The sequence below is a fragment of the Syngnathus leptorhynchus genome, chromosome 2 (genome assembly GCF_054491065.1).
Source record: "Syngnathus leptorhynchus isolate UIUO chromosome 2, UIUO_Slep, whole genome shotgun sequence".
Taxonomy (NCBI): Eukaryota; Metazoa; Chordata; class Actinopteri; order Syngnathiformes; family Syngnathidae; genus Syngnathus; species Syngnathus leptorhynchus.
In genome coordinates, this window is record NC_141196.1 from 4452531 (window position 1) to 4472415 (window position 19885).

A 19885-nucleotide genomic window follows, 5' to 3' on the forward strand; every position below is an offset into this window, starting at 1 on the left:
TTGTAGAATTATTGTAATACCTAAAGGGCTGTGGGCGCAACAAGTCATTCCGGCCACTAGATGGCGCTGTGTAGCTCCTAATGGCGTGACACATTCACGCAGACACACGAACACGCACAGGTTCTCGCTCATGGACATACCATTTTACAAAAGCAACTCTTTTTTTAATGACTCCTACAAACTGAAGTGTGAACTAAAATATATTTAGAGTGATACAGAAAAAACAAAACGTCAAGTTGGGATCATGTCGATCTTTAATGGCAAATGGCCGGAAATGTCTTCTTTGAACATTTTCATAAAAACTTTTTTTGTTTTTGTTTTGAAACAAACAATGCTAGCCTAATATGCAGCTAGCAACAGCGTATACACAAACAAGCATGTACTGTACCATATTAGAAAAACACCCCAATGGCATTTGTTTTCTTTTTGTTAGGTTTTTTTTTTTCTTTGTCAGGATTTCACAGTGAATTATGTAGTATTTATACAGTATATGATACATACAGTACAGTATGTTCCAACCCGTCAGATAAACCACACGCGCACACATACAAAGGAATATACAATAATACTTACATTGAATTATATAATTGGGAAAACAACACCCATAAAACACACACACACACACACTTTATAAATACTTGGAAAGAAAAAAAAACAATTTGAAAAAAAAATTGCATTAAAAGCAAAAAATAATTAATTATCGGATCGGATACGATTGTGCATATTAAGAATTGTTACACATCAGCTAGTCTGACGCAAAGGTGTATTCGAGCCACACAAAATGAGAATAAAGTTACCAGAATATTTACGAAATAAACTGCTCGATTTACAGTGAAATAAAGAAAAAATAAATTGTGAATTCAAAGAATAAAGTCATATTTTCAGGAAAAATGTAAAGCTTAAGTTGTAATGCTGCGAGGAAAAAAAATCTCACAAAAATGTTTTTTTTAAAAAAAAAAAGGTCTGATGATTTTGACAAAAATAAAGTCATAACATGACAAGAGGAAAATACAATGTACTTTTTCTCAAAATAGAACAACTTTTCGTAAAATATGACTATTCTTTTTCCACAGAAGAACATGATTGCTTTCTTGTAATAGTGTGAGTTTGTTTTCATTTTTTTCCTAGAATTTTTTTGGGGTGATGTTGCAACTTATTTCGGGTAACATTCCGACTTTTTTCTCGAGTCATTTTCTTTCCAGTGTGGTCCAAATACACCTTCCTAGCTATGATTGTACGTAACAGGGAAGATTGTTTGCGAAAACAACATGAAAAATTTGGACGTCAAACTGTCGCGAGAAAAGATTTTTGCGATGAAGGACGTTAATACAGCAGACTCGGCTCCCTTTTTTAATATGTACATTTCAGTAAAGAAAACTAGTTTGGCTGTCTAAAAATAGACGAAAGTGAGCGCCTTTAGCGAAAAAAGAAAAAAAAAACATCCGATTGAGGACTTGAAAGGCGTCAAAGACAGAAAAGTTGCACGATTCGAGCTCGCTCAACTCCAGTGTACAAAATGAAATGCCTTTGGTCTGTAGCTAATTATAGCCGTGTATTGCGGTCCGGAAAAAGAAACACGTCGACAAGAGCGCGCCAACAGGACGGCTTTGGTATCGCACTCTCTTCACGTTGCAACGAAAAACAAAGCGACGGCATTAACTCCAGAGGTCAAACAAATAAGTTTCATGTTGAACTAGATGGAGGTAACCGGTTAGCATTCGAGTTGGACTGCCATGCAAAACACACATTAAAAAAAATAAAAATAAATCATAATTTGTTCGATTGTCACAAGAAGTCGTAATATTGTGGGGGTGGGGGGAAACTCAGCATTATATAAGCATGAGCAGGAAAAATAATCAAAACAAGTGTATTGGTTGTAAAGTTCCAAGAAAAAAAAAATACTTTGTGGGACAATTCTCAGAAAGATTTTTTGCAACTGTCACAGCAGCTTTTTTTTATTTTAACACTAAGAATGTTTTTTGTTCAACAAAAACCTCGACATTTCCCCTGTAATCAAATTTTGTAACGTTACTTTTGTTTCTTATTTACACCTTTAGAATTAGGAACTTGTGAGTATTGTTATCGGTGCTGATACCGGCCGGCTACATTTCAAGGTATCAGTACTCATGGAATCAAAGGTTATTTGTCATAAAGAACACTTCTTTGTCTTCTTTAAAAGAAGAATATGGGGAAAAAGAAGCAACGGTGGTGGGTAGTCATGGCAACTAATTTTCCGTTTGCACAATTTACACGGCGTCGAGATCGATTGTTGGATTCTGGTTAAGGTAAAAAAAAAATAATTCTCAAAATGTTACAACCATTGCCTTGAAGTTTTTCTCGCAATGGTATTCTTTTTCCCCTCACAACAGCACGACTTTAATCAGATAACCACGACTTATAATTTCTTCATTTGCTGTCATATTTCCACTCTAGGCCAACATGAACCCTTCGAAAATGGTTACAAAAATACCTCTTTCTTAAAAAACAAGTACAACAATTTTTTTTTTGATCGATTTTTTTTTTTTTGTGGGTCAATGTCATGCTCTTATTAATCCTACTAACATGAATACGAATGATATATGGACTACTAGTCATATAATAACGTCTTCATCTTCAGCATCCGGCAGCGCTTTAGCCACACGCCCGTGCATATGAACGCACATCTCCTTGCATACTTGTAAACGAAGCGGGGCGGGGGCTGCTGGGGGTACCTTTGGCCGAGGTGAAGCCAGAGCGCCGCCGGGATATCTTGAGTCTGTAACTATAATTTTTTTTCTTTTTTTTTTATGTGGGCAGGGGAGGGTTCTCGATGTGTGATGGAGGCGGGTGTTTTGTGTGCCCTGAGGCCTGCGAGAAACAGCAAAAGAGAGTGGGGAGGGAAACAACAAAAAAGCGGGTGAGGTTGCTATGGTGACTGAACTCTCATAAAAGCACACGGGGGGGCGGGGGGCTGAAAAGCGGCGAGGTACAACAGGACAGACTCAAACATGACGAAGCAATAAATAGAAATAAACCTGTGGCTAGCATGTTTTTGCCATTTTAAAATCAGCTGACAAAATGTCTAGAATTTTTTTCTCATAACAGGACTTCTTTTCATTATTTATATATATATATATATATATATATATATATATATATATATATATATATATATATATATATATATATATATATATATATATATATATATATATATATATATATATTTGTTTTTTTTCTTTGAGGGGAATAAATACAACTTTATTTATCGTAACTTGGCAACTTTTTTTCTCAAAGCAATTTCCTTCTTATAAAGTTGAGACTTTATTAGCGATGGGTACCGAGTCCCGATGCTAACCTGGCTTATTGGCTGAATTAATAAAAACTGGAGTTTTTAAATCGCTAAACTTCACCTTAAACAGCTCTGTTGATGGTCTTGAAGAAATTACTCAAAATAATTTTTGATTTATGAATGCTGTTTTGAATCTTGTACCATATTTGTGCTTTACTTATAACTGGAAGGCTTTAAGTCAGAGTAGAGACATATTTTGTTTTCCAAAAAAGTTAGCTCAAAATTCTGACACCGGGCTTTAGAGTTTCAACTATCGACGGACTTTGCAATTTCTGGCACCGCAACCACAGTACAAGCCAAAGTGAAGGAAGCCCGAGGGCAGAGAAGAAGTGGGGGGAAAGGTGTGAGCTTTACACCTTTTGTCGTTGTCCGTTAGCATCAGCGCACGCTAGCTATACGCTTACCGACGGTTCGCTGCTACCGCAGCCAGTCGCTCCTCCGGGGGGGTCAAACCGGAGCGGAGAGGCAGTCAGCGACGCCCGTCACAGTCGGCCGAGGCCACCATCACACATCAGGAACCTGAGGACGACCAGACAGATGTTTACAGCCGAGCAGGCGGGAGAGACACTTGCGTGTTGAGACCAACACAGAGACACATTCTGGTGTGCTACCGACATCTTGGGTGAGTCTCAAAGGGGAACAAGAGTGAGATCCCGTCACAGAAACACTGCAAGGCAGGAAAGAAGATTTAAGAGACACGGCTGGCCTAGCTAATGCCTGACGGCGCGCGTTTAATCAAGGGTGAGCGAATCTACGAGAATCGACGAGCTCTCCAGACGCTCGGCTTGGCTGATGCGGCGCCCGTACTTTCCCGAGACCGTCCTTATTTGTTCCGGCTGAGGCGGCCAAGGTTAAAGACTGGGTTGATCATTGAACACGTCGGTGCGCATTTGGGAACGCTTTAGCGATTTGCCGGCTTAATGTGTTACAGCCAAGAATTTGCAGGCAGACGCATGACGTGAGATCTGTAAACAAGGCCTGCTTGAGACCACGGGAGGTGATTTGCCACCTCTTCAATGAGCGCGACTGGTTTTTTATTGTTTTCACTCTTAAAATGAATGTGGCCCGGAGTTGTTTGTGTGGCGGGTTAAGGGAGGGGGGGGGGCAGCTTTGGATGCCCGACCCGAAGCCCCTGTAATCTGGACAAAAGCCCTTAGGCCCTGGATGTGTTTCTCATGAATGCAGAGCAGTTGACAAGTATCTGTCAGCGGAAAGCCGACACATGGAAAGCGCGCTTGGACTTGAGCGTTATATGTCAGCAGGCATGTGTGTGTGTTTGGGTTAGACAAAGCTTCGCTTCCTTATCAGAAGGGGGGGGGGGTCCCAAACTGGAACCTGTGATGGGAGTTGGTCCAACATTGAGCAGGAAACGCCGCATTTGCAAAAAAAAGCTCCTCGGGGCCAATGGCCGGACCACATCCAGTATACGTGTATCGCTCTACCCGACACAAACCCCCGACCCCACCCACCCCCACCCCACCGCACGGTCGTCACTACCGTGATGTTTTGTCAAACGGAAAATGCGGATTACCTTTCCCTTCAGTTGACTAGGCATTAATGTCTGCTATGAGGTCGTCTTTGAAGGCACCCGCGTGCCGCTGAGGCACGCATGTCAAATACAATTCGGCTCGGCAAACAGCGCGCACTGTGGGGGCCGTTCCTGTTCCTGTCAGCCAGCTCGAGGGTGGCCACTTCACTTCAGTCAATTTTGATCTTCAATCCACTTTGATCAGGGAGGTGTAACAAGGACTCTATTTTATTGTTTTTGAATTATTTGTTTTATTTAATGAAATTGTTCATTATAGATATTTTAATGTTTTTTTTCACAAGATTATTCAAATTCAGAGTGACGTGCAAAAAAATAACGGTAGCTAAGAATATTGATTTTAAACAATCAAATATTTCAACCGATGCCATATGAATAAAAACAAAAAGATCAGAAATGCAGAGCTGCTCACGTGGTAAATATTTGTTTTTCAAGACCAACTATTGTTACGTATCCGAAGACACAATTCAACAAATAGCTTGCAGAGATGCTAACTTTACTAACCAAGCTGAATTCAAGTGAGACTGTTCCAAACTTGTGTTTACTGCTTGGCTCAGTAAATGTTAGACTCCAGGTAAGCCTCACCCAGCCACGCGCTCGCTCACTCACTCGCACGTCCCCCCCAAGGGGTCTGAAGAACATGTTTCTTCCTGTCTTTCAGAGTAGGAGAGCTCTGGTGACAGCGCGACTGCCGCCTTGTGCAAGAAATACACACACATGCACACACTTGTCGACTGACACACCACCCGGTAGGTGATTTTTGGGTTTGTACCTGCAAACGAACCACTAAATTGTGTCCTGCGTGTGCAAGTAAATTTCAATACGACAACTCTATTGCTACCCAAAACAGCAGCATGCAATCAAGCCTTATGACACGAGTATTGAATAGAATCATCAATAGGTTAATCAATTCTAAAATGATTCATCAGCGCTGGGTTGACTGTGCCTTTAGTCCACATGTGCACAAGCGCATGCCACTCACACATACTTCAGCAGAACTGCCTCGACTTCCATCCCTGAGGAGTTCCATCTGCAGGTGGGAGCCAGCGGATCTTAAAAAACAAAAAGAAAGACAATAGGAAACGTTGAAGCATCCGACACGTTAGCACGTTCAAATGCATTTCTCTAGCTGTCATCATCTAGTGACGCCGCCGCTGAATCACACGTATGGAAATGCGAGCAAAGATAAAAGGGCCCACGGAATAAATAGCGTGGGCCTTTTGGTGCTAAAAATACGCTTGATGCGGCTTAAGCTGAGAAAGACCAGGCAGAAGTAGTGCCGACCCAACGGCTTTATGGGAAGAAATTGCCAGGGATCAATAATGAACTCTATTGGGAAGTCGCGCTGGAGCGTTGTAGATTAGAAGCGCTTGATAAACGGGATAAAAGGCTGGCGGATGGGGAAGTTGGGGGGGGTCTAACAAAGTAGCTGAAATGATGAAAACTGGAGATGTCGTGCCCCAATTAGTTGCCGCTTCCCTTTCCCCCCCATCAAGAAGTAACTAATAAGAACTACAATTTCAACTGTGTTGCTAACCAAAACAGCAGCACCTATCAAGGCGTCTCCCTCAAGTAGACGACTCTTTGTAAGTATGTCAGTGTGGGGCAAGAAATCATAAAAAACAATATTATTGGTTCAGATTAAGAAAAACTAAACACCTCCTTTAAATACACCCCTCCTTTTTTTTTTTTTTTTAAAGTTAGCTGTAGTTCAAAATGGCTTAGCAGTCAAATTAAGGTGATACTGTTTGTTTTGCTTCCACGGTGGTGGAGATAGGCCGTGGTTACCTGAGCGTGGAGCGAGGAGGGGTAAGTGAAAGCGGGTGCGAGGGCCGGCGACAGCTCCGCCGGGTACAGCGGGTACGACGCCCACACGTCTGGGCTGCCGGGATAGAGAGCGGGCACTGTGAGTTCATCTGTCGAAAGAAGAAGAAGAAGAAGAGCAGACGTAGAGTGAGGCCGCTGCACGGCTGTAAACATCACGCAGGTGTGAAAAGACATTTTGCATGGCATTACTTTCTGAGGACAAAAAACATCTGAAATATATGTCGTAAAAAAAATAATAAAAAGAGTCTAAAATTAGCTTCACTATCACTGCTTGTTTGTTTGTTTGATTGACAGGCAGCCTCTTGGCTTCCAAGTGATTATACTGCGAGGCGGTCCGATTACTGCGAGGAGTCCATAAAAAGAGCTGCTGAGTGAAAGAGCGAGGTGACGGCACGCAACGGAAATCAAGGAAGCGAGCGCTTCTATTGCCAAGCGAGCACTTGGAGCAAAAAAAAACAACACTTTATCACAAAATGGTGGCCGTTTCTCCGAGAGCAATGACGTGGTTGTGTCAGTAATGGCTTCCTTATTTGCCCCCCTCCCGCACGCACACACACACACACACACACACACACACACACACACACACACACACACACACACACACACACACACACACACACACACACACACGTTCTCTGGCACCACATTTTTCAGATAAGAACATTTGATTGCTCATCGGACAAGAATGCAGCAAAGAGCGATTGCCGCATGGCTGCGGAATTCAGGAAGCTTCTGGAGAAAAGTTGAACTTTCGTACTACAAACACACCTGCTCAGCCGCAACTCAAATACAGTAGAAGATTCAAATATTTTGGGGAAAAAAATATCTTCAAAATTAAAATTGCATAAATCAGTAAAAAGTCACGGCCACTATAACTTTGCCTTTTTTTTTTTAATCACTTTTATATGATCCTATTTACAATTATTTTCACACTCCGTGACTGTAAAAGCCTGGACAGTAATAAAGTTTTTACGACGGCGACAGTGTGACCCTGGGACGGATTCATTCTCTTATTTCCTAGGGGGAAAATGAAAGGCGAAGAAATTGTTGTCAACTTGAGCGGCTCCATTGCGGTACTCACACGGGTCTCTGCTAATGAACTGTGGGCCGGGGCTCTGCTGGGATGAAGGGGGGTTGGGGGTGCCAACCAGTTTGTTCTTGGCCATCTTGGTGTTGGCCTTAGCAAACTCCAGCCGGAGGGTCTGCGGGATCTCAGGATCAAACCGGACCCCCTGTGACAAAAAAAAAAAAGAAAGAAAAACATTTATGATAATACTAACATCTCAAATCACATTTGCACATTAAAATGAATGGAATTGCCATTAATCCGTTCCAGACTCCCCCTTACCCTTTAAAAAAAACAACACAAAAACACGGTGTTCTGTTTTCAATATGGAAATATCTTTAAAATAATGCATTTTATAAAAAAAAAAGATATCCAGTAAAATAGTTTGCGAATTATGATTTTATGTTGGTGGCATAGTTCACATTTGACGCACAGACATTAGGCACACTTTGTTTCCCCGACTCCTTTTCTTGGGTTATAAATAAACGTGACGGCGATTCAAGTAATGATGAAGCGACAACAAATTTAGACAACTGAGACGCGAGTTTTCGTGGAGGTCTTTGACATTTCTATTTTTCGCACGCCTTGTTTGGTGATCAGGTGTCCGACAAGAGCTTTCATGTACCTTTTATCGTTAGGTGTTACTCACAAGGTAGAAATTACAGGCGAGAAAGCAATCTCGGTGATTTATAAATGGCTCAGTTGTGGATTACTGTGACGGGGGGGACGGATGGCAAATGAAAATCGGGATGTGATGTGAACGGCGAAGTGTGTGATGTCATCCATATGGTCGTTTGTTGATTTTTAGGAACTCGTGTCGTTGTTCAATTTTTGACCATTTTTTACAGTTGTCCTAGTTTAGAATACTAAATATTAATGAGAGATCTTGTGACTCACCTTTGTAATTTAGATTGTGTTTAATCTTTTTATTTTACTTTTTTTTATACTGGTGTGACAGCTAAGAATGCACCTCATGTGGGAGGCTGGCATCTTTTTGATGCCTGGTGCGCATCAAAAGGAGAGGGAAATATGGAAATCATTTTGTGAGAAAACAATTGTCGAGACTGTTTGTATGTTTCCCCGCGGGGTTGCTATCAGCATACTGACTTGCGGACAAGTTTGTTTGGCATCATGATTGTGAAAAAAAAAATCCAACATTCCAAAAACAACCAGGAGGTGCATTGAGGTGCAATGGGGAAAGGGCACTTTGCTCATCCCACTACACTTTATCACTTCGATCATTACACAAATAATTTGGGAAGAGAAAAATTTGGGGGCGGGATACAAAATATGTGTGAGAAAAATGTCTTCTTTTTTTTTTTAAGATCTCATGGAAAGCCTCTCATCAAGGTTGTTAGTTCTATTGCGAAATAACGAGTTCCCAAGTAAGCCCGGGATCAATATCTTGTATTTGGAATGAGGGCTTGACCTTGCCCCGTTTTTGCTAGCGGTAAACACGCGCGTGTATGCAGATGATTTTTTTGTCTTGACTGCACTTTGCGTGTGATGGGATGCTGGCGGAAAGGGCGTGACACTTACGTTCAAGGCATTCTTAGCAGCCTCCGCCTCCGATCGACTGTCAAAGCTGACAAAGCCCACCGGCTGGAGAGAAGAGAAACACAGTTTAGGGCAAGGGAGGGAAAAAAAAAAACTGACTTGGCATTCCTGTCTGAGTGGCATAGACGTGTTCCTTATACAAGAAAAAAAAAAAAAAAAAAAAGATGCATTCAAGCCTCACCATGTTTGGTTGTGTTTTCTAAAAATGAGGCAAGGGGCTTTTGAAGATTGTCTCTGTTGATTTTTATTTCCTCTATTGCACTAAGCTGTTTAAAAAACAAAACATTGTGTGACCCTCCACCCCATTTCGTCATATTGTTCACTTTGGTGCTCAAGTCTGTTTATGAACCTGAGGGGAAAGACAGAGCTCATCCCTTTGTTCCCCATTTGCCCAAATATGGAAGCGGTGTGAGAGGCAAGGAACGAGATGAAAATGAGTGGCCCAAAAAAAAAAAAAACAGAAGAAGGGTTGAGTTGAAATTTGATTTTTGCATCTTGGCTGAGCAGCCAAGAAGAGCACGAGGAAAGAGACAACAATTTGGGTTGTTATTATTCGACGGGTATGGAAGGAAATGAAAACATCCCGTGGGGTTGATCTGTTGGAAGTGATCTGGAAAAACAGGGGTTATGGGAATTCTGAACAAGGGAGGGCGAGAGAGAGAGAGAGAGAGAGAGACAGAGTGAGAGAGGGGAAAAAGCAAAACAGGAACATATAAATAGAAAGGGCCTGAGATGGGCCTCTTGCTTTATAAGGAAATGACTCCCCATCGGCGGCATGGATATGCAGAGCGTTTCATCCGAGCAGTCTTTTCTTAAAAGACTGCAGCAAAAAAAACAAAAACAAAAAAAAACTCAAATGTAACCCAGATGAAATATCTCAAATCAAGGCAAAGTATGCCGAGACACTTTTGGTAGAAGAGCATTTCACTCGCTTCGGGCGTGTTCTCTTGACGAGGTATTACAAGTTTATCTTTCTATGTTGGCCTTGTCCAAATGTCCTTCAACGATGTACTCACTCTGGAGATTTTGTCCAATGGCGAAGCAAACTCGAACCACTAAACAGAAGGGTGACACCAAATTGCAAAACATTTTTATCATTGCGTGGGGGCGGAGCAAGGCAGCCAAGTAGGATGACTCCTCATAAAACACTAAACTAGAATTAATTGAGTTCTGCCTTTGAAATTGAGTAAACCTTTCAACATGAATTTTGGTAAGCTAACCCTAACCATGAGGAGAGCCACAAAAAAAAATTCAAGAGGCCATGCCTAAAAAGACACAGTAGACCTCTCAATTTAGAGTGAATTGGCCATTTTAGGGTCAATGTGTTTGTTTCCAATGATACTTTATATTTTCTTTGCTTCACTTTTTTTTTTTTTTTTTTTTTTTTTTAGAAGTGGGCACCTAAGGCCAGTTTCACTTAGCAACATTGAATTTGGCGGGCGTGTCTATATCATGAGTAGACCCACCAAAAAAAATCCTCATGAAGCCACACGTGAAAAGATACAAGAAGTCGGCCATTTTGGACTGAAGAAGCCATTTTACGTTCATTTTGGCCACTTTTAGCACTCTTTTAACAACAAACACATCCCATAAAGTTTGACTCGATGGCATTAAATTGGGGAAATTTTCATCATTCCATTGTTTCCGAGCCTACCTGTTTGGAGGTCAGCTTTATCAAGGAACCTTCATAGCCCTGAAATGAAAAATCGCGGTCAGTCACAATCAAACCTGGACTTTCCGAAGCCAGAGACTTGAAACTCGGGCGACCTTTCCGTGTCCGTTTATTTCATCATTATTAATGGGCGCTACGATTGACAGCTGGAAAGAACAGTCGCTAAGAATAGCCCTGGCTCATCCACGAGCTGGAAACATCCAAACATACCTTAAATGGTCTGAAGAGAAGATAGAGCTCCCGTGGCTTGATGTCCAACGGTAGCCCGCTGACAAAGAGCGTTCGGACCTGCGGAGAACGCCAAACACATCGTCACGTAGTCTTTTTAACGTAGACTTTCTTTGGGTTTGTTTTTTCCACATCTGAACTTTTCAACTTGAGTTCCTGCACGCTGGCAGGGAATTTGAATGTATAGCGCCGAGCTGAAAATAAAGGGAAGCGTTCCCGAGAAGGCGAGCGCAAACGAAAATCTAAAGGGGAGGAATCGCCGGGGAGATGAGAGCAACATTCAAAGCTGTTTTGTCATAAGCGACTTAGCTAATCGAATAATCGAGTGGACGTCGCTGACCCCCCCCAAGGACCACATGAGTAGCCCGTGGGCCTGTTCTAAAAATAGCTCACCGCTGATGGGATTTTCTAGGAAAGTTGTCGATGAAATAAAAACGTGGTAATATTGTTAAAGATAAATTAAGCACAATTGTTGTTTTAGAAGTGTGTATCTAAATGACCTTTGCATTATTCAGTAGCTCTCAGTTTGAAAAAGGTCAGTTACTCCTAACATAGATACAAATATGTGTACTTATGTACACACTTTCTCAGATCCGCATCCTTTATTTTTTGTATTGTACATGAGCATAGTTAAAAAAAAAATCATACCGTAGTCAAACTGCATCGTATTTTATTTATTTTACTTTATTTTTTATTACTTCATTACTATATTTTATTTTAATTTTTTATTTTATTTGATTTTAAAAGCTCTACAGACTACAATTAGTTTCCTTTTTGTAAAATAATAACAAAATATTATCGGGGGGGGGTAAAAAGTATTTTTTAAGGGAGGGGAAAGTCACAATCTTATAATGAATAATGTTATATTTTTTGATGGGGACGTCTTAAGAGAATAAAATTTATATTTTCCCCAGACAACAAATTTGATCTCATTCTCTTAAAGTTGTCTTTCCCCCCCCCCCGCTGAAACAAAAACGTCTGCAATCTTACAACCATAAAGACTGTCAAGAATAAAGTAAATAAATGTATTCTGGTGATGACATTTTGACCAAGGAATGAAAGTGAGGTATAAATAACACAGCTAATAATACCAATGCTGAATGAAGATACAGTAAGTGTCCAAAGTTGCTCAAGTGGTCCTTGATTGGATTTTGCGTAAAAGCGCCGAGATTCCCAGCTGAGGGGACAAAGGAAGCGCTGAGCTAACACTCCAGCTCATTCCCACATGTAACCTGATCTGCGCGACTGATGCCAATGGAGAGAGAGCAGCACACAAACAAAGGAGCTTAGCAACCGGCCGGGGAGGAGAGGAGGGGGCGTAGTAGTGGGAGGGCTGCGCTGGACTGAGGCACCGTGCCAAACATCACCTTGGTCACCTTTGCTCTTATCTTAGCGGAGCGAGACTCCACGGGGCCGCGAGTGGGGTCCGCCTCTGCCAGGTCTCATTTAATAACGTCAACGCATGGGCTCACTACACACCATCTTGAAACAAAAAAATAGCTAAATATGAGATAAAGCCAAAATCTAACATATGATCATACGTTTGAAACTAAACGGAGTCTTATCAATTGCTGGTATCGGAAGTCGCGATGAGTACTCGATACGTTAAAATGATATGGGCTTGATACCAATACCTGGTATCTGTACTTGTCCATTAGTCATTTATTATCGTAAGAAGGTTAAAGACGGAAAAAAGGTTCTAATCATATTTTCCAGTATTGTCATACTTTTGAGGAGGAATTTAGTTTGAGGAATCAACAGAATCTTTCATTATTTCACAATAATATGAGAATGTTGTGGTTTTGACGGGGTAAATTTGGCACTTTAATTAAGTCATTAAAATAAATAAGTGGTTTGGAGGAACATGTCGCAATTTCTTAGGGGAAAAAAACAGAATGAGGTTGAAAAGTTACGAGACGTTTTTTGAGGAAAATGGCAAAAAAATGTTTCTTTTTTCTCAAGTGAAGTAACTATGTTGCTCAGCTTACGAGAGGGCTAACAAACATTTGAGGTATCTCACTCATCTAAAGCGGGACCGCCAGGCTATTCAAATGTTCATCTCTTTTGTCCGCGAGACCCCGTCGGCAACAACGGGCCATTCTCGGCGCCATCCCACTTGATCCCTGAAGACTTCCTGACGTCAGCTGTTGCGGGTGGTAACCGTTCGGCCGTGCGTCCGGTGAGTCTGCACATTCCCAATGATTCAGCGGCAAAATCTTCAAACATCTGCTGCAGATTAAGCCAAGCGGCTCTTTGTTGACTGGACTTTGGGCTTGGCCGAGGCGTGGAAAGCCGGATGTCAAGGTGAGTTTTTGGGGTTGAACCTCTATTGTTGGCTTTCGCACAGTTTTTGAGGTTTTTTTCGCTTCCTTGTGAGTCAAGACAGCTTTGAGACGGGGCATTTGAATCGTTGACCGTATATGGTCACAGGTGGGTAGATTTAATAATTATAAAGACTTAAGTTTTTCTGAAATTAATAAATTACCTTATTTTCATGATCTTTTTTGCAATGAAAGAAATGGCCTTTAATTTTTATCGTATTACATGCATGTTAAGCTATTTTCTATTTTCTCTCAAAACGACCCCTGAAGTAACTTTTTAAAAAGATTTTGTGCATTCTTGGGATTTTTTAGAATTGTCATTCTTAGGAGAATTGTGTTTTTTAAAGGGAGAAAAAAAAAACATAACCTAATTTTGAGGGAAAAAACAAGACTTCCTGGGGAAAAAAAACAACAACCTTACTCTGTTCATGTTCACAGAAAAAAAAAATCACAAATGAAAAATGTAACCTTATAAAGATGATTTTTTTTGTCCCGGAGGAGATAAGTTGGAAGCTATTTCCTTCGAGAAAAAACTCCTATTGTATTTTTTTTTGTAACATGAAGGCATAGTTTTAAACACACATCCACTTAAAATAATCTTCCTGGAAAATAGCATCTTATAAAAAGTGTATTTTTGAAGAAAAAAGTCATAAACCAATTTTTCTTGTGCATTCGGGCCGACTTGACTTGTGCCGGCATCTTATTCCGTTTGTGTGCAGCATAACAGCTAAATGTAGCTTCACCGTATTTACTTTGAACTCACAGATCACTACAGGCTTTACACTCAAATCATCAATTTTAATTCCTTTAATTCAAATAATAAAAGATTTCATTCTGTTCAGGGTAGGACTCGTAAGATTGTGTCTTTTTTGGCCATGGAATGTGAGCCTCCCGGGCCATAAGGGATCAGATCCTTTGAAGGACACCACAACATATTGGGGGAAAAAAAAAGAAAACCCTAGTCGTATTGGGACCCAAAATTGTTTTGTTGGGGAAGGTCCAAGGAGGGCGACGACCCATTCTTTCTATTTCCATCACCTCCCATGCGAACAATCGCTTGGAAATCCAAGCGGCGTCCTGGAAAGGGATTTTGTTTGGCCTTGGAATGTCTCATTATAAACTCCGTGTGACTTCCGCACATATTTGCTGACTTTAATTGACCACTTTTTTTTGGAGCGACACAAATGAGAGACATGACCTTGGTGCGATGGGAGATTATTAGCGCTCCCCCCCCCTTCCATGCTTCTGCCCTCCTGTGAATGTACATGTGTGTGTTCCGTAGCCAAGTTAATAGATAAGTGTTTTGAGCCAAATGCGGGAGGACGCTTGTCTAACCTTGACGTGGCCACTCACCACACTACTCTATTGTTGGCATTTTCGCCCCACGACCACAATTTGACACTTTGCAAAAAAACAAATGATTTTGTCGCATCGCTCGGACGCAGAGATGTGAGGCCACTTTAATCGGATGACTTGGTTTATCTGGTAACAGGGATTTGTGAGGAGGGGGTGCGGGTCAGAGGTTGGGTAAAGTTTATTGCTGAGGGCGAGGTCGAGTGCACTCGAGTAGTTGCTTTCAAGCAACAATTAAAGCGCTGCCGAGTTGTAAATGTTCCAATGGGTTAACCTTTAAGAACGTCCACTCCCATGGGTTGCTTTCAGGTAGACACACTCAGGCGTTTTTACCCAAACAACAGTGGCACTCACCATGACCTAGAAAAGTACAACAAAGAGACTTTTTTTTGCATTATTATTATTCTCATTGATTAAAAAAAAAAATTCGGACCGAAAATGTCTCCACAGAAAAAAGTTTATGTAAAAAAAACAATTTCCTTCAAAAATGGACAAATCCATTTTGAAAACATCTCAATTGTGCAGCTTGTAAGCTGTTTTTTCCCTCAGAAAAAAAAAATTCACTTAATAAAAAGTAAACAAAGAATGAGAATCGCTAAAATCCGCAAATATTTGATGCTCCCCTTCTAATTGCCATGCAATCTGACAAAACACCAGAAAGACTGGCATCAATAAAAAATAAGTATTGCTTTGGTGTCATTTTATGGTATTATTGGTTTTTCTTTTTACACTCAACACTTAATGCGAAGATCATCAGGTATGCCATGTGAAATGATTAGCTTTCACATTTTATTTTTAGAACTTTTGGCTGTTGTGTTAAATACATTTTCAACCATGTTGAGGACGCCCAAGATTCAATCATCGAAAGAAGAAACACTAGGAAGGGATTAAATGGGACAGCAGTTTACTAGAGGAAAGAAAGCATCACGGGAGGAAATGGCAACGAGAACAAGATAACGCGAGTTAAAGGAAGAAAGCTGGGTGTGGCAGATGGAAGGAAATCAGGGGAAGAGAGATAAAAGTCACCCACAAAAAATTCTCTTGCCCGAGAAAGGCTCAGGAAGTCTGCCATTTTGCTTTGAAGAGGCCATTTTAAGATCATTAGGCAACCAAACAAACTTTAATTGCATTCCAAAAAGTTACCCTTCAAACTGATAACTTTAGTTATCTTTCAAAACCAAACCAAATTTAATTACATTCCGAAAAGTTAAGCTTCAAACTGATAACTTTAGTCATGTAGTAAAACTATTTTTGAATAAGTCATGCTAACAACTTAACAGCTAGCTAGCTAGCTGTAGTTTGTTAAAATTGGACAGCACCCTCCACGACTTAAGATATAACGCCCTATAACACCATAATATATATAATATAATATGTCACCCCGTTCCCCATTATCTGATATTTTCCTTCATTTGTTTTGATGCTAAGTAAACGTAGCCTGACTTTGGACAAGATGGATTCTCGTGTTTTTGTGAACTCACAAATATGACGACAATTCAGCTTGCATACTAGGGTGCAATAAAAAAGTTCGAAAGTAAAAGTAGAAGTATTCTAGTTTCTTATTTTTAAATTGTGATAATAGAGATCAAATAATGTGAAAAGATATATCGTGATTTTTCCCGCATCACCCTGTTGTATCGAACGAGTTTGGCCCAAGTCGGCATTTACGACATTCTTGTCAGACTCACTGGCCAGCCGCTAGTGACGCTAAGCCTTGTTGTTGTCTTTTCAAATAGCTCTTGTCGCACAGCTGACAAATGGCTCAGATAAGATGACAATTCCCCTGCCGCTTGTATAAATAAACTCCAACCTATCAGACGGCAGAGCTGAAGAGGGGGGGGGGGGGGGGACGCAAAAGCAGTGAGCCTTTTTGATTGTCTTCATTAGCAGGCCATCAGATATTTTTTTTTTTTTTTTTTTTGGAGCCTCCTGTAACGTTTCATGTCACACAGAGTTAATGTATCAGTTTGCCCTTTTCATAGTTAGCAGGTCGGCGTGCTACGGACCGCCGGTGGCCTCCCCCGCGCTCCCCCACGTACCAGAAAGGTCACGGCGCCCGATGAGAGCACCCCCAAAGAGACGCGCCACATTCGCTCCAGTCATATCTCTTCGGGGTCTCGCTTGTAAAGATCCGCTTACACGCAAAGTCAACCTCACGTCTCCAACGGCCGAGCATCAATCAAGGAGCGTATTAACGGAAGGCCCTTACATACGTTGGGGTGGTACGCAAACTTCATACGTGTGTTCAGTTTTGCTGTATAAAGCAATATCGGGATACGGCGTTCAAACTTATACGGAAAACTTGTTGAGTCCAGCCGAGCTTCCAGGTCCTTACAAGGTCTTGTCACCTGGCTAAAAGCGTCTGGCGATGTGAAAGCGTCCAGAGCACCTGATAGCTCCTGATTGCATTGCTTTATCAAACGGCGCTCTCCAGATTAGAAGCATACCTCGGCTGCGACAACGCCATGTTTGGTTAGCGTGCCCTTCCGCCGCATGGGCACTTTACTGGTGTGAATCAGTGAGCCATTGCGCTAAGAGCGCGTGAGAGTCATACCTCGCAGCTTGTTAAACTTTGCCTCCTGACGGTTATTGGCCGGGTTTTAATGGTCTTTTGGAGGCAGACGAGGTTGGTACGTTTCTGGGAGGGGTTCTTAAGTCCAAATTTAACATCAATTCATATAAGCCGTAAAGATAGGATCAAATCTTATAGATCTCCGAATCATTGACATAAAGACGTCGGCTTTCCTACAGACAACGATTTTTGGTCAGAAATACTGAACACTCGCGATGTTACTCACCACTTTTTACCAGTACGAATATCACTCTTGATACCGATACCAAATAGCCAATATTAGTTTTGATACGATAGAATTTCAATTAGCTCAATGGTGAACAAAGACCTTTCTGGAGCGTAGCACTAACTACTGGCAAGGAAGGCCGTTCGATATCCGATATATTCAAATAAAAATGTTATCACAGATGACATTGGTGAACTCAAGAAGAGAAATAAATTGAATACTGATACTTGGGACATGCATCATTATGACTTGGATGGAAGTACAATTACAGAAAAAAAATATAAATATCATGAGCGATTGCGGTATCACGATACATTAGAATATCTGTGTAAGTCAAGGGCAAAAACATGGGTTGTGTCAAACTAACTTAACTTGTGTAATGAATCATTACAAATTGGACATAGATGTTTTTGTTTTTCCATTGATACTGTGATACATGATGATATTTTTGTAATACAGGGTGCATCAATATAAATTGGTAATGTGGGCCATGAGTCATTGGAAATAATAGAATTACAAATTAACTTGGGAAAAAAACATATCACGATATTGTAATCATTTATCAGTGAAGGGGCTATCGTGATACATGATGATATCAGCATATGGAGTGCAAGTAGACAATAGTGAGTCTGTATCATTATAGCGAAACTGCATTTTGTAATCCGTCTGTAAATGACAACTCGCCCTTGATTTCGTTTCGGCTTCGATTTAGAATTTTACAAGATACTTTGGGAAAAGTATCGTCATCGGGCACATATTACAAGCCGTAAATGTCAACTTCCGTGCCTACTTTGACTTTGCAAGTGCAAAATAAAAAATAAAAAAACGTCGCAAGTTGCAAGTGACGACTTTGCGCAGGAGGTCATGTTGTTGTTTCTCGATAGGGTGAACTCATGACACGACCGAATGTGTTGTCCTTGGTTTAAAGTTCGATTTTGGGGGAAAGCAAAAAAAAAAAAAGGGACCGACCAGGTGCGCACGCCCACTTACCTCTTCTTCGTGGCTGCTGAATTCACTCGGCTCGTTTTCCTTCTCGGCTTTGTTCATCCTGAACGTGCACAAAAAGCAACCCCGAAAGTTACCAGGCTCAGATGTTATTCCTTAACCGAGGAAAATAAGCTTCTCCTGTTCCGAAGTCCCCCTCCGTTGGTCCGAAACGGAAGACAGCGACTGCGGAGAGGAGTGTGAGAGTGCCGCGGGCGAACTTGTCTCCTCATCTCAGAGCCGAAAAGGAGGGGAGGGGGCCCGGGAGGAGGGAGGGAGCCCATCCGGAGGGATGGCGCCAGGGCGGGCGTGGAGCTCAACCGGGAGGGGCGGACGCTACGGATATACGTATGCATATTTCTAACAAAAATGACGAGAATTTGAAAAATGAGTACATGATATTGTTTCAAGTTTAGTTACCACTATTGTGGTAAATTCAAAGAGAGAGAAAAAAAAATCATAATTTAATAAGTGATTCATAGTGGCACTAAAACGTGTGTAAAATTTCAGAAGATTGTTCAAAATTTGTATAAAAATGACATAACCAATCATTTCAATTTGGACAGGTATATTTTTGGACAGGTATAAAAGCTTGTTTTATTTGGAAAAATGAAAAACTTACCTGTACCTTTTAGCAACGCCTGCTACTGTCTGCAGTTGAGTAAGGAAAGCGACGTTTGATGACATCCCCCTCGAAATGCATGAGTCAGCAGCAGCAGAAGCAGAAAGGAAAAGAACGAGCAAGTTCGACATGAATTGACAACATTCAGAGACAAAGTGCTGCATTAAACCACTTGGGAGCTTTTGACTTTCAGGAGCTCGCAGCTGAAACAAAAGAAAAACTGAGATGTTTTTTTTTTAAACACTCACACCTATGTAGTGGGTAAGTGTGTTGGGGACTCTTGGTGCCTACAAACGCTCCATCCATCAAAAGGCTTCATCTGAACATGATAGCAGACAGGGCCACTTGAGTTCAAAATGTTAAGCTGAAAAGTGAAATACAACTGAGCTGTACTTCATTCAAGTCACTGTATCATTTACTTTTTGATCATTTAATTCAGCGATTCTTTCACATGCCACTAGATGGGGTATCGTGGTGTTCGTTTCGAGGTTCAGGCTGGACCATGTCAAAGCTTGCTGTCACCTCCCTTTGCCAAGCCCTCTGTCTGTCTGTCTGTCTGTCTACATGTGTGTGTGTG

General features: G+C 41.2%; 1 protein-coding gene and 1 long non-coding RNA gene across 4 annotated transcripts; one reads left to right on the forward strand and one right to left on the reverse strand.

Annotated features, from left to right (window-relative positions):
- Nucleotides 1–236: 236 nt before the first annotated feature.
- On the reverse strand, nt 237–18931 carry LOC147060206 (RNA-binding protein with multiple splicing-like). Of its 3 annotated transcripts, none has more exons than XM_085939163.1 (10): nt 18693–18931; nt 11213–11290; nt 10985–11023; nt 10347–10385; nt 9313–9375; nt 7789–7939; nt 6666–6793; nt 5866–5929; nt 3736–3850; nt 237–2847 (listed from the first exon to the last, which is right to left on the reverse strand). In XM_085939163.1, the coding sequence occupies exons 1-8, from the start codon at nt 18747–18749 to the stop codon at nt 5867–5869; spliced, it is 618 nt and encodes a 205-aa protein (XP_085795289.1). In that variant the 5' UTR covers nt 18750–18931; the 3' UTR covers nt 237–2847; nt 3736–3850; nt 5866. The 3 variants fall into 3 exon arrangements, with proteins under 3 accessions (XP_085795289.1, XP_085795299.1, XP_085795308.1); XM_085939173.1 differs by having other exon boundaries at nt 5860–5929; XM_085939182.1 differs by lacking the exon at nt 10347–10385.
- LOC147060207 (uncharacterized) lies at nt 4824–7337 on the forward strand. Its single transcript, XR_015069173.1, has 2 exons — nt 4824–6864; nt 6999–7337. It is a non-coding gene; the product is annotated as an uncharacterized LOC147060207 (long non-coding RNA).
- Nucleotides 18932–19885: the final 954 nt, after the last annotated feature.

Excerpts from the sequence above, each read along its gene's own strand:
- LOC147060206 (XM_085939163.1), bottom strand. The coding sequence starts at position 18,749 with ATGAACAAAGCCGAGAAGGAAAACGAGCCGAGTGAATTCAGCAGCCAC. Across the intron at positions 7,940-9,312 it reads CTGCTAAGAATGCCTTGAAC|GGGGTCCGGTTTGATCCTGA; the intron begins GTAAGTGTCACG and ends TTTTTGTCACAG. Across the intron at positions 5,930-6,665 it reads CCTCCTCGCTCCACGCTCAG|ATCCGCTGGCTCCCACCTGC; the intron begins GTAACCACGGCC and ends TTGTTTTTTAAG.